Source organism: Artemia franciscana, chromosome 17, assembly GCF_032884065.1.
Source record: "Artemia franciscana chromosome 17, ASM3288406v1, whole genome shotgun sequence".
Lineage (NCBI taxonomy): Eukaryota > Metazoa > Arthropoda > Branchiopoda > Anostraca > Artemiidae > Artemia > Artemia franciscana.
The window spans coordinates 41,280,468-41,305,659 of record NC_088879.1 but is presented as its reverse complement, the minus strand read 5'-3'; the positions used below and the strand labels follow the sequence as shown (position 1 = coordinate 41,305,659).

At 35.1% G+C, this 25,192-nt stretch overlaps 2 protein-coding genes across 3 annotated transcripts in view; one reads left to right on the top strand and one right to left on the bottom strand.

Moving 5' to 3' along the window:
• LOC136038246 (UPF0489 protein C5orf22 homolog) overlaps window positions 1-11,720 on the bottom strand; it is a 327,878-nt gene extending 316,158 nt beyond the window's left edge. The window contains exons 1-2 of one of the 2 annotated variants that reach the window (XM_065721355.1): window positions 11,386-11,720; window positions 7,257-7,402 (exon numbers count right to left, since the gene is read on the bottom strand). In XM_065721355.1, the coding sequence (XP_065577427.1) occupies window positions 7,257-7,402; window positions 11,386-11,436 (197 nt within the window). In that variant the 5' untranslated portion in view covers window positions 11,437-11,720. The remainder of the gene's footprint in view (window positions 1-7,256; window positions 7,403-11,385) is intronic. The other variant, XM_065721356.1, reaches the window with a different exon arrangement.
• A 150-nt stretch (window positions 11,721-11,870) lies between these two features.
• LOC136038245 (eukaryotic translation initiation factor 2 subunit 1-like) overlaps window positions 11,871-25,192 on the top strand; it is a 29,558-nt gene continuing 16,236 nt past the window's right edge. The window contains exons 1-2 of the mRNA XM_065721354.1: window positions 11,871-11,999; window positions 22,906-23,149. Of these exons, the coding sequence (XP_065577426.1) occupies window positions 22,912-23,149 (238 nt within the window). The 5' untranslated portion in view covers window positions 11,871-11,999; window positions 22,906-22,911. The remainder of the gene's footprint in view (window positions 12,000-22,905; window positions 23,150-25,192) is intronic.

The window sequence follows — 25,192 nt, the reverse complement described above, 5'->3', positions numbered from 1 at the left end:
TCAATTTAAAACGCCAAAAATTTGATTGTGTGATAAATTCAAGCATCAGACTGCACAATTTCTGTAGTCACTGAATTAATTCATGGCTAAGGAATCAATTTCAAACAATTCAAAAGTTCAAACAGGTGTAATCCCTTTGAGAGCTAGTTCAATACTGCAGCATATCAGTATACTGCAGGCATCTTCTTTGAATTAAATTCATTTTTTTCGGTAATCTCGGTTATAACGTTTTTATGGCACTTGGTATTAACCAAGTGACATATAGCAATCGCAAATTCTGTCGGTCCTGGTTTTACTACTTTAAGCACTTCCAGGTAAGCTAGGACGATGAAATTGGGCACGCGTATCAGCGACCAGACCAGATTAAATTGGAAATAGTCGTTTTCCCGAATTAACCATCTAAGGGTGGGAGTGGGGGGGGCAGTTAATTCGGAAAAAATAGTAAAAATGAAGTATTTTTAACTTACGAACGGTTGATCAGATCTTAATGAAATTTGATGTTTGGAAGAATATCGTGTCTCAGAGCTGTTATTTTAAATCCCGACAGGATCTGGTGACACTGGGGGGGGGGGGGGATTTGGGAGGGGGAAACCTAAAACTTGGAAAACACTTAAGAGTGGAGCGATCAGGATGAGACTTGGTGGGAAAAATAAGCACAAGTCCTAGATACATGATTGACATAACCGGAATGGATCTGCTCTCTTTGGGATAGTTGGGAGGGGGCGTTAATTCTGAAAAATTAGAAAAATGAGATATTTTTAACTTACGAACGGGTGATCGGATCTCAATGAAATTTGATATTTAGAGGGATATCGTGTCTCAGAGCTCTTATTTTAAATCCCGACCGGATCTGGTGACACTGGGGGGAGTTGGGAGGGGGAAACCTAAAACTTGGAAAACACCATAGAGTGTAGGGATCGGAATGAAACTTGGTGGAAAAAATAAGCACAAGTCCTAGATACATGATTGACATAACCGGAACGGATCCGCTCTCTTTGGGGTAGTTGGGGGGGGTTAATTTTGAAAAAATAGAAAAAATGAGGTATTTTAACTTACGAACCGGTGATCGGATCTCAATGAAATATGATATTTAGAAGGATATCGTGTCTCAAAGCTCTTATTTTAAGTCCCGACCAGATCTGGTGACATGGGGGGGAGTTTGGGGTGGGGGAACCTAAAATCATGGAAAACGCTTGGATTGGAGGGCTCAGGATGAAACTTGGTGGGAAAAATAAGCAGAAGACTTAGATACGTGATTTACATAATTGGAACGGATCCGCTCTATTGGGGGGGGGGGGGGGGTTAACTCTGAAAAAAATAGAAAAAATGACGTATTTTTAACTTACGAAGGAGTGATCGGATCTTCATGAAACTTCATATTTAGAAGGACCTCGTGACTCAGATCTCTTATTTTAAATCTCAACCGGATCCAGCGTAGTTGGGAGGGGGAGAGTTGGGGGAACCGAAAATCTTAGAAAATACTTAAGGCGGTGAGATCAGGATGAAACTGGATGGGAAGAATAAAAACCTGTCTCAGACACGCGACTGACATAACCGCACCGGATCTGCTCTCTTTGGTGGAGTTGGGGGGGGGGGGTAATTTTGAAAATTGAGGTATTTGTAACTTAAGAAAGGGTGACCAGATCTTAATGAAATTTGATATTTAAAAGGATCTTGCGCTTTAAAGCTCTATTTTTAAATCCCGACCAGATCCTGTGACATTGAGGGGAGTTGGAGGGGGAAATCCGGAATTCTTGGAAAACGTGAAAATTGGGGTATTTTTATCTTACGAATAGATGATCGGATCTTAATGAAATTTGATATTTAGAAGGAATTCATGTCTCAGAGCTTTTATTTCAAATCCCGACCAGATCTTTTGACATCGCGGGGAGTTAGAGGGGGAAATCTTGGAAAACACTTGGAGTGGAGGAATTAGGATGAAGCTTGGTGGATAGAATAAGCAAATGTTCATGATACATGATTGGCAGAACCGTACTGAATTCGCTCTCTTTGGGGGAGTTGGCGGGAGGGGTTCAGTGATTTGGCAAGTTTGGTGCTTCTGGACGTGCTAGGACGATGAAAATTGGTAGGTGTGTCAGGGAGCTGCACAAATTGACTTGATAAAGTCGTTTTCCCAGATTCGACTATCTGGGGGGCTAAAGGGAGAGGAAAAATTAGAAAAAATTAGGTATTTATAACATACGAGTGGGTGATCAGATCTTAACGAATTTTGATATTTAGAAGGACATCGTGACTCAGAGCTCTTATTTTAAATCCTGACCGGCATTAAGCCTCTTATTTTCCTTTTAAATCAATCTATTGATTCATAGAATTTTGCTAGAGCTCATACCATATGATCTCTTGGCTCTTAGCTCTTCTTGCCTCGTCACAAGTGCCATATGAGCTCTTAGCTCTTGTTTTTTCTGATATTATGAGAAATAGAAACATTCAGATTGATTTTATTTACTTAATTCAGATTTTTTTTTAATTTAATTTCTGAACATGAATTAATGCATGTTTGATTTTGGCTCTTCGCCCATAAATTATTAAAATAAAATTTGTATATTAATTATTTTTTTTGGCTAAATGGCTTTCTCTTAGTTTTGATCAGACGATTTTGAGAAATAAGGGGTGGGGAAGGAGGCCTTGTTGCCCTCCAATTTTTCGGTTACTTAAAAAGGCAACTAGAACTTTTAATTTTTAACGAATTTTTTTATTAGTAAAAAATATACGTAACTTAAGAATTAGCTTACGTAACAAACTTTTATATTCTTATATTTTTATTATGTATACGAGGAGGTTTGTACCCTCGTTAATACCTCGCTCTTTACACTAAATCGTAAGTTTTATCCCAATTCTTTAAGAATGACCCCTGAGTCAGAAAGGCCGTAGAATAAATAGTTGAAATTACTAAAAATACTTTAGCATAAAGAGCGAGGTATTTATCTCCTCCTAAATACCTCGCTCTTTATGCTAAAGTATTTTTAGAACCCCGCATATGCGCAATAGTCTCTGTTCGTTTTAAGTTTCAATGCTACTCCTTACTTTCAATTGAAAAAAGTTTTCATGTTTATTTTTTCATTGTTTTTTTATAGTAATTCTAGAAAATCCTGCGCCCTTTTCATCGAATTTTTCTTCTCCCATGACATATTCCTCCAAGGAAAGATCCTCCCACGTAGCCCCTCCCCTGAGTCCCACCCCCCAAACCAAAAAAATCCCCCCTGAAAACGTCTGTACACTTCCCGATAACCATTACTGTATGTAAACACTGGTCAAAGTTTGTAACTTGCAGCCCCTCCCCCAGGGATTTTGGGGAAGTAAGTCATTCCTAAGGACATAGTTATTATGGTGTTCGACTATGCGGAACAAAATGGCTATCTCAAAATTTTGATCCATTGACTTTGGGAAAAAATGAGCGTGGGAGGGGGCCTAGGTGCCCTCCAATATTTTTGGTCACTTAAAAAGGGCACTAGAACTTTTCATTTCCGTTAGAATTAGCCCTCTTGCGACATTCTATGACCACTTGGTCGACACAATGACCCCTGGGAAAAAAAAATAAATAAATAAACACGCACCCATGATTTGTCAAAAAATACGAAATTCCACATTTTTGTAGATAGGAGCTTGAAATTTTTGCTATACGGTTCTCTGATACGCCGAATGCGATGGTGTGATTTTCGTTAAGATTCTATGACTTTTAGGGGGTGTTTACGCCTATTTTCCAAAATAAGGCAAATTTTCTCAGGCTCATAACTTTTGATGACAAAGACTAAATTTGATGAAACTTATATATTTAGAATCAGCATGAAAATCCGATTCTTTTGATGTATCTTTTAGCATCAAAATTCCTTTTTTTAGAGTTTCGTTTACTATTGAGCCGGATCGCTCCTTACTATACTTCGTTACCACGAACTGTTTGAAATGAAAAACTTGATTTTCCAGACGCGATCGACCGGCGCTACGAAGGTTTAACAAACTCCTACCATTAAATTTCTTTAATTTTCTGATTTGTTATTCTTTTTCCTCCTATTGCATTAAATAACTAAATTTGGAAAACTATTCCAAAGAGATCTATGATTTTTTCAATTCACAAAATCTACAGTTTGAGACAGGGTTGGGAGGCACTTGGGTTTGAATTTAATGTACTAGAAGAATCTATTTTTATTTTTAAATTTTTTATTTCAATTTTAATTAGTTTTAATTAAAATTTGAAAGATATTTAATTTTCTGATTTATCATTGTTCCTTTTGTGCAATAGAAAGTAAAGTTTTGAAAACTATCCCTTGAAATCTACAATTTCAGCGGGGGATAAACCGTCGTGGTGAAAAATTGTGTTAGGATCACCTCCACACGGACCACTTCGTCAAACACCTCAAATGGTAGTAACTTGGAGGAGTGTCGAGTGGGTCTCTAAAATCGTTAGGCTCACTATGTTTGGCTCAAGACATGTTAGGCTCACTATCATATGGCCACTCTATACGAAACCTTTAAGCAGAAGTGTGGAGGGGGGTCAAGGGGCTGTTCAGAATACAACTTGAATGAACTAGGACTTTCTACGGGTTAACTGATGCTATTACTGGATCTAAACGTACATGTCATTCCATTTAAACATATAAATGAGCAATAATTGTACATATATCTTTAATTTTTTTCTTGGAAACGGCACCATCTTTTTTTCCGTGAAAATTGGTATAATATTATTTTCTGATGTGAAAAGAATGATCTAGATATGTCAAGACCTTTGGAAAATTCAGTTCTCACAGTAAAACCCCCTTAACATATTACATAAATCGTCTGCTGACTGAAATTAGAGACCTGTGAAGGTTGAAAATCTTAAGCATAAATAGGAGGAGTTTCAAAAGACAAATTTTTGGTTGACAAATAATCTGATTACGAGCTAGAGAGAGACATTTTCATTTGATAGCTGTGGAGTGAGTCTCAGATTCTTAATTGTTTCGTATTAAAGGCTATGTATTGTAATTCAAGTTGTTATGCGGAAGAGATAAAAAATTGTCTCAGTCCCCTGGTATTGAAGATTAAAACGACACCCACACCAAGACCAACACGACATACTAAGGTTAAGCTTTTGTGAATGGCACTTAAAGATTGAGGAGGGAACAATTTCACAAAAATCCACAAAAAGAATTACTGTAAGTCGTACCCTATGAACTAACGTTATGAACTTCATTTTTTAACTAGCCATTCCAATAACCAGATGAACGTTATCACGGACAATTTGACATTTCTAGAATTATTCCCACAAATTCTTAAATTTTTCACATAGGCTAATTCCCCTATTTTGGTGATAAAATTTTCAATGATAACCTTGATGTTTCTGTGGTTACTCTCCTGTGGCTTCCTTATTTTTGCCACATATTTCGCCATTTCCCCCTTTTTCAAAGAGATTGTAACGTTTTCAAAACAATCTTGTGATTTCTGAATTTGCTCCTATAATTTCGTATCTTTTTCTTATTATTCGCATTTTTCTATGGCCATTCAATGATAAATAAAACGTATTCAATAATAACGTTGAAATTTCAATGATTTTTGTAAAATTTTTATGTTTTCTACCCAATTCGCCTTTTTTTTTCATCTGAAACATCTGGCACAAATTTTACTCGGACTCAAGGATCCGGACAAGCCCTGATATAATCAAACTTGTCAACAAGAGTGGAACTACACATGCCTACAGCGCAGTTAATACATTATGTGGGTAATTAAGGAGTTGGGAAATGTTCGGTTTTCAAGTGTGATTTTTTATGATTGACCAAGCTTCTACTAAAAATACCATCCGCCAACGTCAATGGCAGTATCTAAGCAATGTCTTAAAAATGGGGACCTAACAACTCCCAAGACAATATTCCAGTGTCAGCCTATGGAGAAGAGGTCGGCCCTAGAACCCCCTATATCACGCATACCAGTCAGGACTGATAGTGGGAAGATGTGCTGGCAGCGGTAGAATACCAGAAAGACTGAAGACTCCTTGTCGATGCTCTAGGCACCTGTGAAGGCGCAGGAGAATCTATGGTCTAAGGTAAGCAGCCACACTAGGTGAACGGTTGGCCTGAAGGACTCAAATTGGAAGTGAAGGAACAAAAATTGGAAAATGGGCAAAAAATGAAAATTTTTAAAGTTTGACCCATATCTTCTAAGAAAAATCCACCACCCCAAAACCATCTGAGAGTTGGACTGGTGTGCACCAAAAAAAAAAAAAAAAAAAAAACTGAAGCCAGTGCATGAACGCGGGAAGAGCCCAGTGAATAAAAAAAATATCAAAATATCACCACAAGTCTCGCTAGAAAACAGAAAAGGATAAAAAAAAGGACAGCATACGCAGCGATTGAAAAGCCCAAATGTGAGAGGTCCCAGTACAAGTTAGGAGACGTACAGTCTCATCATACGTTCCATAAAGATAGCTATCCAAATTTCTCAGATTTAAAATTCGCAATAGAAAAAAACTGCCAAAGTTCGCATACGCATATAAGGAAGCAGAGCGAGCTTCTAGTCGATTTGGTCTGGATATTTTTGATCAGCTTTCGTACGTGAATCATCAAATATTCGGTACAGTCTGCGAGAATATAAAATTCGGTATAAATTTTACATTTATATATTTGGAATAAAAACCAAATTTGCGATTATACTTCAGCGAAAAGTACCTGAACGCGGACAATTCAAAGCTGACAACTTGTCACCTTTTCAAACAATTCGCGGTAACGAAGTGTATGTGAGGATCGGCTCGGGCGGTAGCTCGGAGGGGTGCCATCTTTTGTTTTTCCAATGGATTGGAAAAACAAGCACTGAAATAGCACTGAGCAACTTTATCAAAGCTATGGAGGGAGTTGAGGAGGGGACAGCTCTGCTCTTTACTTTCTGTGGAAAAAAAACTTTTTTTTGTTCAAATTTAATTCTCAAGATAGCAAAACAGCTTTTCTGGGAAATAAAATTTAGGCAAGTGTAAAAAAAACACACATTAAAAAGAAAGACAAAATGAAAAGGACAAGCACAGACAGGAATGAAAGAAACAAGAGAAGAATAAAATATAAATATAAATTTTCCGGAGCCATTCCTGGCGCATGGGGCGTCTAATCAACATTTCGGTTGCTATTTCGTTTTTACAGGGACAAGTAGCAAGCTTGTCGCCCAACCTTGCTGCGGCGGGGATCGAACCCAGGGCCCCGTATTGCCAAGCAGAGCCTCAATCCACTGTGCTACAATAGGATAACAAGAGAAGAAGTAAGTTAAAAATCATGACTTACCCCTGCAATCCATAACGATCAAAAACCGTCTCTGCAGGCATAGAGGTAGGAAGCAATAGGTCGGGATGGGAGTCAAAGTGTACCATGGTCAAATTAAACAAGGGAAGTCGTTTTCCACCAAACCAACTATGAAGATGGCCAACAACCTGTGGATACATATTGGTTAAAAAATTGTAATAAGGATGGACGTACCTTAAGTAACTTTAAATGCTAAACCAATGTAAAACATGACAAAATATAGCGTTTATGCCTTTAGACACTTAAGGGCTGTACAGAAGTAGTTTTCACCTTCCCGCATATATTAAATATGGCTATATTTAAAATGCTTTTTCTAACAAGATTAAGGCCCAAATTGGGCGTTTTTACGCAATTTTACTCAAGATTAAAATATTTTCTCGGAAATTTTGAATATTTCCAATGCAGCATTTATTAAACTAGATACAGTACAGATACAAACTCATGCAATCTTACTCAACGTCCTACTTGATGGTTTATACAAAAGAATTTTCATTGTTGAGCGTCCATATGCTACAAATTTAAACTATTTGCCAGGAATACACTGCCTTTTCTGGTAAAAAAGCCAGTATATGATTCGTAAACCTACACTTTTAAAAAGCAGGAAGAAAACACTACGTCCCTCCAAACCTTTGAATGCAGACGTAGTTTTGAAAAACACGTCTCCTATAAAGACTATATTTGATTTTTCACAGAGCAAATATCGTCTCTGGTACTCAAAAAGGTCTTATTTGATGTTTTTAAACTACTGAGATAATTGCCAAAAAAATTGTTTGCAAAATCCATTCCTAAACGGAGGCTTAATGGAGAAGTGTAGATTTTAAGGACCAAGGTGTGGTTGAACATATTTTGCCCTACTGATCTTCCCTTCGAAAACAGATGAGCAAAGGGTTCAAGCAAATTATCTCAGATGCATGGAAGTGTTTTTAAATATATATTTTATCTATTTAACTTCTTTTTCTGAAATTCAATTAAAAAAATAATTATTATATATAGCACTATGTTTCTATATCACTATGGTAAGGTCATAGAAATAATATCGACTTGAAGACTAAACTATATATTTCTTAAAATGTCAAACTTATTACAACCTTAAATAATGATGCATCAAGAATGGTATATCTATGCATGAGTGCCGCCTGGAAATATCCCACTGGGGGAGGAGAGAGGTGGGTGCAAGTACTTCTAGCTTTATTTTTACCAAGATTTAAATGAGAATATTTCTCGTTCTCCCATTTTTATAAAAATATGGGAGGACGAGACTACTTTAATGTCATCTCATTTCCCTTGAGGGGGGGGGAGGACAATAACTCCCTACAACCCAAAGCCAGTGTCCAGAGGCCAGCGTTGCACCTTGTAACAGCATAGTGGATAAAGTTAAATTTTGAAACTTTAAATTTTAAACTTAAAATTTTGATATTCTGGCTTGGTCCTGTCTGCTGCAAGAGATAAAAGATTGCGTTTTAGTTTTTATAAACAGTCAATAGTATATATTACGGAATAACGTCACTTTTTGACTACAAAGGTCTCTAAATCTGCCCAACAGCAGCTGAGCAGCTGAGCAGCTTGGACCACGGGCACAATATTGCCGAGCATAGAGCAATCCACTGTTCCATAACACGCTGTGAATATAGTGCTTCCACTATATTCAAATTTCGAGATTCCACAAATTTCTCGGAAAAGAATTGGTTTCTCCAAAATCTTCCGGGGAATTGATGATCATAAATACGCAGAATTTAAGAGATAAAAACGGGCATAATTTAAACAAAAAAGAGGAAAAAACTTAAATAATAAAATTCGAATGTTTTGACTCCTCCTCCAGGAGCCTTTGTCAACATGAAAAAAATTACATTAAATTGGATAAGCATAAACCCTAACTGAATAAAAATCCCGACTGGAAGCTCTGGCTACCTTTTAGTACCTTCATTTTGCGTTTTAAAGTTTTATTTAGAGCCTGAAGTTTGTTTTTTGCTGATTTTGTAATTGGTTGAGAATTAGAGGATTACAGTCGTCCATCATCAGGCTTTTCGAGCCTTCCTCGGGCGGTTGCGTGTATGTATAGTTTATTTTGTAATTATTAATAAAATAAATAAATAAAAAAAGAAGTGATTCTCTGGTAATGCCATTTTAGGGCCATTTTAGTTAACACTGCTCACTTGAGGCCATGAACATTGACTTTGATTTACTGTTTTTATACAATATATTAGATGGCAGTGGTGTTTCATGAAATACAATTCACTCGGATGTTAGTATGAAAGAAAACTATACTGTTTGTCTATAGTCCCGTTTTCACTTGACATTTTGCAGACGAACGGCCAAATCAATCAGTGAATCGAAAACCCACTTTTCCATGCTGTGTTGAAAAAACAGAGCATGCACATCTTACATTTTCATTGGATTATCAGCTTTCGCTATGTCCGTAAAACACAAAACAGAAAGCCAGTCTCCACCCAGCAATTTCTCAAAACTATATACATGCACTGCCTGAAACTATCGGCCTTCAACGTTTCATTTCAGGGTACCAGTCTAGCGTCACCTTCCCCATCAGAAAGATACACTATAAAAAAAAATTTACCGAGTTCTCGACCCGATTGTACAGCTGGATAATTTATATGTAAAATTGTCGTCAAAACAGGTTTGCCTCCCTTGGATTGGTTTACTTTTTTGAAAAGTCTAGTTTATTCGTGTCTTTATTTTGTATATATTTGTTCTATTTTTGAATGTGTCTTTATTTTTCTTTTTTCTTTTTTTTGGTACTCCATCGCCATGCCTCTGTGTTACTGATGGGTTATAAAATACATTCATTCATTCATTCATAAAAAAATTATTAATTCGTTACATTTACAAAATGTTTACTTTTCGGGTTTTTAGTTTTACTTCCAGTTTGACTGCAGCCCAGCCCCTTCCCAAAGTCTTGATACAGTCGTACATTATGCTCAGAAGTTGGCTAATTTTATTTATTTGTGTAATTTTTTAATTTACTTTTCATCAGCCCTTGGCTCGTAGTGCCAGTTAGAAAAAGAGCCAAGCCAGAAAACTTTTGTATTGAGCCTAGTGATATGTAAGGTGCTATTGAGGGGTGGAGGGGGTGTAGAAGGCCTTGTACTTAAAATGGAAGCAACTCTGTTAGTCCGATGAGTAGGAGAACTTTTCTGACGAAATGAGAATTCTGTTAATAGTGTTTAGTTCTGTGGGAGTTTGGGATAAACTCCCACAGAGGAGTTTGGGAGTTGGGGATAAACTAGACTCGTAATATGTTCAGCACTGTTATGGAGAAAGTAACGTCAGTTGTTTTTCCTCCACCAAACTGGAATAACTTCAAAACTGAAATTATCTCACCTAATATTTACTGATAATGATAAAATGGAGACTTGGCCCACGTTCAGAATAACCTTATACAAAGGACTTTTGTCACTGATAGCCAATGAGAGCCATCCTCTTTCAAAGAAAATGGTTTTATTGGTTGTCAGTGACGAAAATCAATTGCGGTACTTACGTGTTATAGCGACTACAATTTGGTCTTGACCTGCAATGAAACTGGTTTTCTGTGTCAACCCAGAGATTATCAGCTTAACCTGAGCGAGATGAACGGTAACTATGAAGGCAGATTTTAATTAAATATTTAATATATAGAGATAATTAGGTTAAATATTTAATATAATATGTTCTGGGCGACCTGCTTTTCATAATTCTCTCTTGTAATTTCCCATAATTTTGTTACTAAAGTATTATATATACAATTAGTATAATATTTTGTATATTTCACTAAGATTAACTTAACTTCATTTTTTGGACGCAAGTACCTCAATTGCAAACAATTGTATCAAACTATATATTTAACACAGCCTTGTACAGACTACACACGTTATAATCAGAGGCGTATTTGCTATGAGCCAAAGGGGAGCAACCGCCCCTTTCATACCTCGGTTTGCCCCCCACCTGAAATGTAGTTTCTTCAAAATCTTGTCAAAACTGAGACAAATCTGCATAATTCAAGGATCTAACAGAAACAGACATTTTTAGTTTATGTTTATCTTTATAGTGCTATCAAGTGCCTTTATTTTAGCGCCATCTAATAACTTGAATTTTGGAAAGGTTGCACTAAAGTTCATACCTGGTCATGATCTTCAACAATAACAGCTGGTACAGACGTCCTTTTCGGCATAATTTAGTTAAGAATCAATTAAACCTGTATATTTCACTAATAAACTTTCCTTCAACCTGAAACTCACTGCTCAATATAGAACACTGCACAAGATTTATTAAAAGTACAAGATGGACAAGTCATATCTTCTAAAAAATATCTTGTTACTAAAGCTATTGACTTTATTCATCCTTTTATATGAATAAATAATATAAAATATATCGTTTCATAAAAAGATATGAAAAAAGTAGGTCGGAGAGAGTAGTAAATCATGAGAAATTTATTAGATACATTATTCTTTTTTGCTTTATTGGCGACATCTAAATTGTCTTGCTAAATAATATGATATATAATACAATAATATTACTACATAAATTAAAAATAAATTGCCAAAAACAATTTTTTTTTGATTTTTGAAACTGTCAAAGGTATTTTTAAGTTTTTAAAATAATGCACAGAATTTTGTGAAATTGCTTGCTTTGTTTAATTTGTTTACATTTAAATTAGTTTACATCAGAAATTAATCTGAATTTAGCTCAAACTACTCCAAATCCCTTTATAGGATATCTGTGGGAGTTTAGCGGGTAAAATTTGAACTATATTTTGAAATTCAGATTAAAACTGAAAAATTGGACTTGGTTAATTTTTAGTTTTTGTTACTTTTCTAGGTAGAACATGTAGGCTATATAGGCTACCTACCAATTATGCATCATTTATGCTCTTTGTTTTTTCTCACAAATCAAACTTAAAGCTCTTAAACGGACCCTATAGTGACAGCTAGTTCCCTACTTTTGGAAACCTCCCTATTATGGGCATGTTAAATAGCCCACTTATATTAGGGTTTAGTTTGTATCATCTGCAAATTCAATTTGCTTTGTTTACCCATCCTAATGTGCAACTATATAGCCTAATCAATCAATTTTCAATAGTGCAATTATTTCTTCATGCTGATTGTTTAGTGTCTCCTGTAGGCCTAATGAACAAAACAAGGCAACCTATTGTCAGTAGTCATCTGGGTATATTAGTTGATGAACAGATAAAATTTAACCCAAACTGTTAAAGCAAAGTGTAGTCAGATTCTTAGTAGGCTATATTAAGAGGAACTTTCAATAGGCCTAGTTGTTCTTCCTCAATTGTTTCAAAGCTCTATAAAGGTTTAAGTCAGCCTAAGCTAGAGTTTGGCATGTGTATTTACAACCCAACTAATAAATATGACCAAGAAACTCTAGAATCAGTTCAGAGGTGTACAACTAAATTTGTCAAAGGTTTCTACAACATTCCAATTCCCTCCTGGCTTGAAAAATTGAATTTACCTTCACTGACCCACTTATCACCAAAAGAGAAGGGACGTGATTATTGCATTCAAACTGCTCAACCATAAAAAAATGTCTCTTCAAGAACAATAGGTTAAAAACTTTTCCTGAAGCATGGCAACTCAAGTTTACATAGTAATTCCTTTTCTAATTGGGTGATGAGTATATAGAAATTCTAAGAGTAGGAAACTCCTCTGCCAGTATTGAGTCATTCAAATCAATAGTTGACAAGGTACAGTGGGACAAGCCCTGGTAATTAGTTTGGGACTCAACTAGTCAGTCAGATGATTTATAGCTTTCCTACAATATATTAGATAGAAAGACTATAGAATCTCATGAAATAGAATTCACTCAAATATTAATGTGAAAAAAATGATGTTGTTTGTCTATAGTTTTTGCTTGATGTTTTACAGATAAACAGCAAAAAAAGCAAACCCACTCTCCCATGCTGTACTGAAAAAGGAGCTATCTTGCATTTTCATTGGATGATGTAAAAAGTAAAAACTATATTATGATAGAAAATATTGTTCTATGCCCTCCACCAAGTTCATTCTTAAGCAAATAAGTAATGTGAAATTTCTCAAATTCTGAATTTCAAAGAAACATAGACTCTTTGCCACATAATATTTTCCTTAAGTATTCTCTTCTCTTAAATAAGTTTTCAAAGAGATGCAAATATAAGGACAATTGTACTTTTTGACAACTTATTTTGGAAATATCTTTTGCTTTGCAGCAGAAAATACTTTCTCCAATACATGGGCTTGCTGTACCATGGAAATTGTTACTAAACTTTTGTTTTAAGAATACAAATGGACATGCTTTTGATTATGTAGGAACATTTTCATGGGCCATTCCCAAAGGACAAGTGGTAGTGACATCCTCAACTATAACTAACTATTACACAATCCAAGAATACTAATTTTATGTCTTAGCTGAGCCCACCCCCACCAAAAAATCTGGATCTGCCAATATTTCAAAGGTAAAGAAAAATGCACTTTTTGAACCCCCCAACCCACCCCCAGGATTTATATACATTTGCAATGCTACATTTATGTAAATTAATGAAGAAGAAAAAGCTTACCATAAAGCTCCACAACACTCTAAAAGATAGACTAGCAGTTTCTCTGAAAAATATTTTTAGGCATTTATAGCAGGGTTGCTAACACTTTTGATCAGTAGGACTAAAAAAGGGCTCTCTTTGCCTGTTTCAACAGTAGCATCTAAACTTCATGCAATTGGACTTTCTCTTAATCTTTCAAAGTCTGAATATCTTTCATTTAATAGTAACATCACTACTCCTCTAATCTGTGGATCTTTTTTCTATCCTGCCGGTTCCTTCATTTTGGTGGCTGGGAATTAACATTAGTAAAACACTAAAATCCTTACAGACTCTTGCTGTTGCTGATTGCAAGAAGAAAATCCAATTAAGTTACTCTAAAATTGTTGCTAACCAAGGTAGATACAATAGAAAGTCTCTTGCTAAATTATACTTGGTTTTTACAGATCATTCGGTTTTGTTTCTTTCTGGTATTTGCCCTATTTTTCATAAAAAAGATATCAGTTCAATTTGTTCTTATTATTTCCAATTTTCCTGTTTTCTATTGTATCTGCCTCCATGGTATAGGAATAGGGGCCTCATATCTGTTTATAATTTCCTGGATATTGGGTTGAAGCTCACAGAGCTTGCTGGCAAATACCCCAGTCTACTTATAAGTATCTTCCGGCCCACAGAGGCCTTACTCATTTGCTTTAGTTTCTTGTTCTTTCTGTTTTGTGTAGTATTTGTTTTGTTTCTTTTATTGATACTCTGCTTTGATTTTTTGTAGTGGGTCAAAAATAAATTATTATTATTATTATTACTACAGGAGCATTTTACAATTTTGAAACCTGTTGTGTCTAAAAATGACTGTAATAGGCTTTCCTCACTGGACTCTCTAGAGGGTTGCAGCAACAGGACTATTGCTGGCTCCAGCATAACAAAGGAGCTCAAGCCTTTCTAAGACTATTTGTGCTCAACTGCCAGTTGGATATGAAGAGGCACTTATCATTACAATCATATTGGAATTGGTAGAAAGTATTGCAGCTTATAGTACAGCCCAGCTATTAGACATAAACCAGAGACTTCTAATAGAATTGTTGAATATAAACAATTATTTCCAGGCTCCCTAAGTTTTTTTTGTAGACTCAATCATTTCCAATGTGCTATTTCATTACACTTTTATGTCAAGAGGGATATGAGAATGAAAGCCACTCTCTTTACAACATTCTTAAAAGTTATCATGCTAGACAGTAAAAACTTTTAGTTTTCTATAAAATTATCACAGTTTTATAAATGTAACATGCCATCAGATACCATGGGCTGCAACCTCATTTTCTGACAGACTCTCAGCTCCCTGTTGTTCTTCTCCATTACTTTTGCCATCCTCTTCTGTAGACACTGCATCAGCTTAATAAGACTCTTCAGCAGAAGTATCTTCACTTCCAGGGTTTTCAGAAAAAGGAACAGAAAGGCCATCTGAATCGTTTTTACCAGCCTTCTTTTTGGTAAATGTTTAGCCTTGTTCCAAGCTGTCTAAAGTGTGTATTAATGCATATAACAAGATTCTGATGATGACATATTATTTCTTTGTCATTATTAGAGAAGTGCATCCATTTCTGGTTGACCCTCCTCCTCCATGGGGCTAACTAAAAATGCGTAAAGTGGGCTTGCTTACAGGTAACATTATGTATAGAGTGAAGCATTATAGTCCATGAGCTCTGTAGGTAGTGGGGCAAGGTCTGTATACTATATTCATTCAACAAGGGGTAATAAAACAAAAAAAAAGATTTATTCAAGAAGTTCTGGAAAAAAAGGCAATACAGAGCAACCAAGATGGTCAGTGGATTGTAGCATATGTCTTATGAAAATTGCCTGCACACCCCACACTGACTTTTAGGAAAAACAGGAGGTATGGAAGCCTGTAAAAGTATATAATTAAGTATATAAGTTAATTAAGTATAAATTAAGTAATTAAGTATATAATTAACACCAGGACACACAAAAGAAATTTTAAAGCAGTATTATGCTACCAGCATAAGTAACCATTTCTTGAATTAGACAGGAGCTAACATATGTAAACAGCTCTCAAGAATGCATTGTATCTACTGAGTCAACAAGAGCTTTCAAGTTCAACATAGAAAGAGAGAGTCACAGGTTACATTAAACACTTTCTATTATATTTACACACATATATCAATGTCTGTTGTACTCTTAAGACTTTCTAAAAAAATTATAAGACCACCATAAAAACACTGGCAGACATTATTTGCAATTACCTCAGTGGTTTAATTAAATTTTTAATTATCTGTAAGCATGTTATCTGCCATGGAAAAAGTGTGGTAGCATAGTAGACATGCTACTTGGCAGCTTTCTAATTTGTTGGCAGATTTTGTCTTAAAATATCATTTTTACACATAAAAATACTTTTTGCTCAAAGAAAAGCTGTCAAAACACAAGTTGTGCTGCTAAAGTGCCGGCAGCTTTTGGACATCTGTTAGATTCTGCTACTGGCAGCTTGGAACTTTTTCCATACCTGCCTGTTATATTAAAAAAAAAAAAAGTATAATTTAATTGCAAGATTGTCCCAATGTCAATTTTCAGGACAAACCAGTCTTAAAGCATCCACATTGCAATGTAATGAATTTCTGCTATAATCAATTACCGTACCATTTTTATGGCACTTGGTATCTACCAAGTGACATATAGCAATTGCAAATTCTGTTGGTCTGTCTGTCCTGATTTTGCTACTTTAGGCACTTCCAGGTAAGCTAGGACGATGGAATTTGGCAGGTGTATCAGGAACCAGACCAGATTAAATTAGAAATTGTTGTTTCCCCAATTCGACAATCTGGGGGGGAGTGGGGGGACAGTTGAATTGGAAAAATTAGAAAAAATGAGGTATTTTTAATTTACAAACAGGTGATCAGATCTTAATAAAATTTGATGTTTGGAAGGATATCGTGTCTCAGAGCTCTTATTTTAAATCCCGACCAGATCTGGTGACATTGGGGGGGGGGACCTAAAATCTTGGAAAACGCTTAGAATGGAGGGATTGGAATGAAACTTGGTGGGAAAAATAAGCACAAGTCCTAGATACGTGATTGACATAACCAGAACGGATCTGCTCTCTTGGGGGGGGGGGGTAATTCTGAAGAAAAATGAAGTATTTTTAATGCACAAACAGGTGATCAGACCTCAATGAAAATTGATATTTAGAAGGTTATTGTGTCTCAAAGCTCTTATGTTAAATCCTGACTGGATCTGGTGATGATGGGGGTATTTTGAGGGGGGAACCTAAAATCTTGGAAAACGCTTAGAGTGGAGGGATTAGGGTGAAACTTGGTGGAAAAATAAGCAGAAGTCCTAGGTACGTGATTGACATAATCGGAACAGATCCACCTGTTTGAGGGGGTTGAGGGGGAGGGTTAGTTGTGAAAAATTAGACTAAAATGATGTATTTTTAATTAACAAAGAAGTGATCAGATCTTCATAAAACTTCATATTTTAGCTCAGATCTCTTGTTTTAAATCCCAACCAGATCCAGTATCATTGGATCATTGGGGGGTAGTTGGGTGGGGACCAGAAATCTTAGAAAATACTCAAAGTGGAGAGACCAGGATGAAACTGGGTGGGAAGAATAAAAACAAGTCCAAAATACATGACTGACATAATCAGACCAGATCTGCTCTCTTTGGTGGGGATGGGGGGGGGGGAATAATTTGGAAAAATTAGAAAAAATGAGGCATTTGTAACTTACAAACGAGTGATCAGATCCTAATGAAATTTTATATTTAGAAGGGTCTTATGCTTTAGAGCTTTTATTTTAAATTCCGACCAGATCATGTGACATTGGGGGGAGTTGGAGGGAGAAACCAGAATTTTTGGAAAACATGAAAATTGGGGTATCTTTATCTTATGAATCGGTGATTGGATCTTAATGAAACTCGATATATAGAAGGATCTTACGTCTCATATGCTCTATTTCTGACTCAAATTGAATCCAGGGGACATATGGGGTTGGAGGGGGGAAACAGAAATTGTGGAAAACGCTTAGAGTGGAGAGATTCGGATGAAACTTGGTGGGAATAATAAGCACAAGTTCCAGATACTTGATTGACATAATTGGAACAGATCCATTCTCTTTGGAGGAGCTGGGGGGTGTTAATTTTGAAAAATTAGAAAAATCGAGGTATTTTAACTTTAGAATGGGTGACCAGATCTCAAAGAAATTTGATATTTAGAAGGAACTCATGTCTCAGAGCTCTTACTTCAAATCCTGACCAGATCTTTGACATTGGGGGAGTTGGAGGGGGAAATTGGAAATATTGGAAAACGCTTAAGATTGGAGGAATTGGGATGAAGTTTGGTGGGTAGAATAAGCAAATGTCATAGATACATGATGGACGTAACCGTACTGCATTCGCTCTCTTTGGGGGAGGGGTCAGGGGTGGGTTCAGTGCTTTGGCGAGTTTGGTGCTTCTGGACATGCTAGAATAATGGAAATTGGTAGGCGTGTCAGGGAGCTGCCCAAATTTACTTGATAAAGTCATTTTCACTGATTCGACCATCTGAGGGGCTGAAGGGAGAGGAAAAATCAGAAAAAATGAGGTATTTATTACTTATGAGTGGGAGATCGGATTTTAATGAATTTTGATATTTAGAGGACATTGTGACTCAGGGCTCTTATTTTAAATTCCAACCAACATTAAGCCTATGATTTTCCTCTTAAATCAATCTATTGATTCTTAGAATTTTGTTAGAGCTCATACCATATGAGCTCTTGGCTCTTCTGGCCTCGTCACAAGTGCCATATGAGCTCTTAGCTCTTTTTATGACTAGTTTTGTCTGATCGTAAGTCTCTGATCAGTTTAAAGCAAAGACCATCATTATTTGTTTAGCCCCATTCTTCAGTGGTAGTTCTTCATACCCATTAAGCACTGAATTTCAAAACCTGATTAAAAAACAAAATATAAATAAAATCAAGCAACCAGTTTGTGCTGGAGAATATCTCAGCCACACTTGAAGCCACATGAAAGAAGTATGGGATACCATGTTTCTCTTGAAATTTTATACGTTTTGCTTTCTGAAGGTTAGAACTAAAACAATTTATGGCTAATAGGATAACTCCGCTTTCTCCTTTCTTCATACCACACATTGTTTAAAGTTATTTATTAATTTTTGCATGCACTCTTTGTGTAGTCTATATTATACTAAATTATATCTAAATGCTCAAAGATGTTTTTTCCAGATCAACCCCTGCTTAATTTTCATTTAAGACAAGCATTATTTTTTATAACCTTCCACAGTAGCCACAAAAAATCTTATCTTTCATCAATGGTAGCTGCATATTTACAAAACCTGTGCCAGGGATGTCATGTATGGGGGAGGAGGGACCACTCCCTCTCAATGTTTTCAGCTGGCTATTAAAAGCAATGAGTAGGTAAATTGGTGGCATGATAAACTATTATGTTACTGGCTCAAAATTATTTATTATCAGGTAAATGGGCTTGTGTAAAATCAATGAAACAAGATCATTCTGTCAATTCTGTCATTCTGTCAATAAAAAACAAAAGGTGAAATAATTTTAATTGGAATATAACCTAAATCAATTAGAAAAAATGACTAGCCAGTCTTTAAAATCCTTTGCTTCCCCCTCCCCAAACAATTAGCTAGTGATGCCTCTGACCTATGCTCCCTAGCATGGTCATACTCATAGGCCAATGGCAATGTATCATGCATTGAAATTTTAAGAAAGACTTTCAGTTTAAACACACAGAGAAGATGGTGACATGGGCAGTATACTCCCATGGATTGCTGGATCCAACATCAGTTGATGCAGGGGGCACCATGGCCATCATGATCCTAGTTAAAAAAATTAGATGCCTAGCAGCACCTATACTCAAGCTGCATAGAAGCTCCCCCAGTCAGTGCTTTAGTATTTAGAGAGTGCTGACCTATGGCAAAGAGCAATGAGAGGGCATGACCCTTGCAATAATCACAAATGCTTAGTTTAGGTTCTTAGTGCATGGGCACAGTCTCGTTTTTGTGCATCCCTCCCCACCATTGCTACTACAGTATAAGTAGATCATAGTATTGACAAAAAAGTCAGGTTGACACCCCCCCCCCTAGAGGTCATGTCTAGGGACAGTCATCCCCCTTGCCATGTGACTGAATAATCATAGGTATTCCCACTATCTAATCAATGCTGAAACATAATTTAGGACCAGATTTTGTCACACCTAACTCTTATTCCCTGGTTTTCATTTGTATTGAGCATTGTCAATTAGCTCATTAGCTAAAACCAAACTTTTTTAAATTATTATTGCTTAACTCTTATAATTTTGCAGAATGGGCAAAGAAAACTTCTTAATTAAAGGGGTCTTAAATTTCTGCAACTTACTTATAAGCACCCACATAATGTACTTGATTAAGGAGCTTTACACCTCAATTACATTTCTAAATCAAGGAGCTCTGGTCCATTTCTTAGTTCAAAGACAGAAATTATCTTGAAAATCTTTTTAAAAAATCCAGGAATTGTTAAATGTAACTCTTATTCCCTGGTTTTCGTTTGTACTGAGCATTGTCAATTAGCATATTAGCCAAAAATAAGCACTTTTCATTGATTATTTGATCCTTGTAATTTTTCAGAATGAGCAAAGATAACTTCTTAATTAAAGGGGACTTAAACTTCTGCAACTTACCTTTAAGTACCAACATACCCTATGTGATTAAGGAGCTTTTCACCTCAATTATATTTCATAATCTAGGAGCTCTGGTCTATTTCTTAGTTCAAAGATTAGAAATTATTATGAAAATCTTTGAAAGAATACTTTCTAAAATACGAGTATGTGTTTTTGTAGATACATTCCTGGACCTGGAATAAAAATGTTACTCTTACGTTAGGTGTCACATAGTTGAATGAAAACTTTTTTTAATTGACAGTATTACATTTGAATAACGAGTATGGTAATAAAGGAATGAAAAAAAGGGATAAACGAATGAAAATAGATTTTTTTTTTTTTTTTTTTTTTATTCCCAACAGATTATTTAAGAGATGCTGTTGACCTAATCTTTAGTGAAAATCCTGAAGTCTCATGATATTTATGGTTTACATATTCCTCCCCATATTTGTCAAATAATTAATCCCTAGAATAACTAGCAAAGAGTTGAGGAGGGGGCAGCCCCTCTCATTTTCAGAATCGTTTCTGTTTGTTTTTAGAATCTTTAAGTTCTGCTTTCTGTGCTTCATAAGCTTCACTATGTACTTCACAAATTTTGAGTTTGTATTTTCTGGTGGGTCATTATAAATATTCTGCACCAAGAAGCAGTTAAGACTGCTGTGGTTGAACATTATGCAAATACCTCTTCAATTTTAAAAGGAATGGTATTTGTATTACCTATTAACTGCGTTGCTTATTTTCTTGTGAGGGGAAAATATGGAACATTTCTGCTGCAGTGGTGTAACTTCATCAAAAACCTGGGGGTGGGGAGGGGTTGAAGCGAATTTTCCCAAAACAAGTGAAAATGACACTGAAAACTGAAAAATGAGCCATATAGTACCATAAAGGTAAATATATACCATACTAAATAAAACTGACCCATTTCTGTGGGTGCTTGAATTATACAGACATATCTTAGTTTTGACAAGATTCTTGAAGAAAGTAATTTTCATTAATTTTCAACCAAGGTCTAGGAGGGGCAGTTGTCCCTCCCCGGCCCCATTGCAAATTACACTCCTCTTCCACTGTCTTTAACATTCTAAGTCTAGTCATTATTATAACCAGTTTTTTTTTGAAGCATTATTATTGGGCATTCCTTGTCCATACTATTGGACATACTTGTATAATACTCTTCATGGCATCTCAAATTTGTGTTGTTGTTGTCTCGTCTTTAAGTGGAAATTCAGCTTTGGTCCATCTCTTAGTTAAAATACACAAATTATCAATCATATTTTTGAAAATATGATTGATAAAATAAGAACATGTGTTCTTGAAGGTACATTCCTAAAGCTGAAATAAAAATATTACCATTACATTGGAGTAACATATTCAGGTGGTGAGCCATTTTTAATTGACAATATTACACTAAAAAAAAACTAACAAAATAGCTAGCTTCATAAAGGAATGAAATTTGCTTTTTTTACATTCTATCTTGAAGCCTTCACGAACAGAAAAAAAAAAGAAAAGTTCCAAGATTAAACAGTTAAACACCATACAAAAGATATCAAATAATAGAAAAGAAAAAGAAAAAAGATAAGGAAAGATAAAGATAAAGAAAAAAGACAGAAAAGAAAAAAGGAGAAAAGTTCCAAGCTTAAAAAGTTAAGATAAAATAGGAAACAACTTAAATAGACAAGTAAACACCATACAAAAGATATCAAATAATAGAAAAGAAAAAGAAAAAAGAAAAAAAAAGATAAAGAAAAAAGATAGAAAAGAAAAAAGGAGAAAAGTTCCAAGATTAAATAGTTAAGCTAATTAATAGCCATAATAATTAGGATCAGAATAGGCCAATGATCTTTTAGTATAGTGTATTAGCGTCAGATATATATTTCTTATGTTTTGGTACTTGTTAATTAATCAAAACAAACTCGAAAATTGCACTTAGGTTAAATCTGAGAAAACCAGCTTCATAGCCATAAAGACAAGTTACAGAATGGATGGGAAACATACAATTTGGACTATATATTTGCACATTAGGGGGGAGAGGGGGATAAAGTATAGTGGGTCTGCATGCAAGATGTTTTAGCTAAAATTATCCTGCTCATTGTGAAGTAAGAATCATTTTCTAACTTCATGCTGTCTAAATACTTCACTCCCCCCCCCCTAATGTGCAAATACATAACCCAGATTATATATTTTCCGTTTCTCCAATCACTTGTCTTTGTGACTATGAAACCGGTTTTTCTCAAATATAACTTAAGCGTAATTCTTGATTGTGATGGTGTTTTGTTTAATTAACAAGTACCTTCATTTTTTCACCCTTCTGTATAGTGTCAGTTTTTTAGGTTCTAGTACGTGTTAAATATTTAATCTAGTATTTTTTCGTTTTATTTATGTGTGATACATACTTGTTGTGTGTTTTTAACTTGGACTCATTTGTCTTGTATGCAGAAGTTTGATTTTGGTTTCTTTGTAGGTAAAGATGCCTTTATCATGTCGATATTATGCAGAAAAATTCCCCGAGACAGAGGATGTAGTGATGGTAAAAGTCAGGTCAATAGCTGATATGGGTGCCTATGTAAACTTATTAGAATATGATGATATAGAAGGGATGATTCTATTATCAGAATTGTCGAGGCGGAGAATAAGATCAATTAACAAATTGATTAGAATTGGAAAAACAGAACCAGTGGTTGTTATTAGGGTAGATAAAGACAAAGGTAACAGTTTTCGTTTCTGTTTTATCTTAATTTTACCTTGTCTGTTGTCTTATTTACACTATAATCTTACTTATTTCTCTTTGTCTTTATTTTTTGTTTATCTTGAATATATTTTCATATCTTTTTATTTCTTTCCTTGAATTAATTATTGATTAAATACCTGTTGGACAACAGGCATAAAAGAGAAAAACATAGCATATGTTCTTTTGTGAGGACAAAACAAAAATTGCCCCCCCCCCCCTTCACTAAATTCAATTTCGCTTTGGGAAAATTTTCCTGACATTTAAATCTAAGTATCTCCTATATTAACTCATCCCCCTAGTTTTTTTGCCCCTCCCCATGGATTCTGAAAACACATTTTTCTGGGGGGGGAGTTATTTTCATTGAAAATGCTCCTTTTTTGGCGCTCATTGAAAAAAAGATTGAGAAAAAACAACAAGTTTGTCTCCAATAGATATTTAAAAATACAAAAATGTTGGCTTATATTCTCCCCTTAGACTTTCTCTTTCCTTCCTGGATATTGAGAAATACCTTACTTTTTGTTATTTTCGTTGAAAAATACGTTTTTGGTATTTCCATCAAAAACTTGAGTCATATGTAAATTTTCTGTTATATGTAAATTTGTAAATCATATGTAATTTTTTTTGGTACTCATTGAAAAAATAGAGAAAAAAAAACAACAAGTTTGGTTCTCTTGGATATTGAAAAATACAAAGTAATTGTATATACTCTACCCCTGGACTTCCTCTTTCTTTCTTGGATTCTGATAAATACCTTACTTATGTTATTTTTATTGAAAAATACGTTTTTTGGTATTTTTTATCAAAAACTTGAGCCATATGTAAATTTTCTGTTTCCATCATCCGCCAATTAGCAGCAACGCCTGTTGGATAGCAGGTATAAAAGAGAAAGGCGTAGTGAATTCTCTTAAAGAGGACTGAAGAAAAATTACCCTCCCCCTGACATAAAATCCAAATTTGCTTCAGGAAAATTTTTCCTGACAGTTTCAGCTCAATCCCCTAAAATTGAGACAAATCAGGATAGGCCTATCAAAACTATAGCTGTGGGAATATTAATTTACAAAAAGAGAATACAACCATATCCATATGTGAGCATAAAATAGTATAATATTTGGTTTAATCCAAAAAAATTGAACCATTTACTGAGGGATAAAACATCAAACATGTTTTATCCCTCCAAGGGATAAAACATCAAACATGTTTTATCCCTCCGAGGGATAAAAAAATGGGGTTGAATTCACAACTTTGTAACTAAGAGTCACATTATAATGTGTTTCACTTAATGTGCTAGCAGGACAAAACAGAACCAATGTCAAGACAGAAGAATAAGGTCTTTCATTTATCTCTTTTTGCTTTCTTTTAAATATATGTAATTTAAGCTTTTGTTTAGTCTATTGGTGATAGAAACAAAACAAAATAATTGATCAAATTAAAGTTACTGCTACTAAAAGCATTTTTTGGGTTACGGGTACAGCCGTATTGCCAGTGAATTGACTAAACAGCAAAAACACAGAAAAAGGGGTATACAGGGATTTTCAGTAGGTTTTTTCGTTTGTGAAGGCTCCAAGGAGCCAAATATTCAGATCGAAAAGTCTCGTGTTGGCAACTTGCACTGGCAACACTAAAACAAATATCAAATTCTGTAAACATTGATTTGCGTGGGAATTAAAACAACAAATCTTTGACACTGGAATCTGCATACACAAACTATAGCACCAAGGTAACTGCTATAATATAATGCTTCTAAGCATCTAGAAAATAACTTAAAAAGTATGGGAAATTGCCGTTTAATCCATGATTTAAGGCTGTAATCCCAAATCCAGTTTTCAATAAAGCCCATGGGTTTGTTTTTAATTTAATTAAATTAATCAATAAAGCCCATGGGTTTGTTTTTAATTTAATTAAATTAATCAATAAAGCCCATGGATTTGTTTTAATTTAATTAAATTAATTAATTGAATTAATCAATAAAGCCCATGGGTTTGTTTTTAAAATTAATTTAAAAAACTTTTTCCCTGAAACA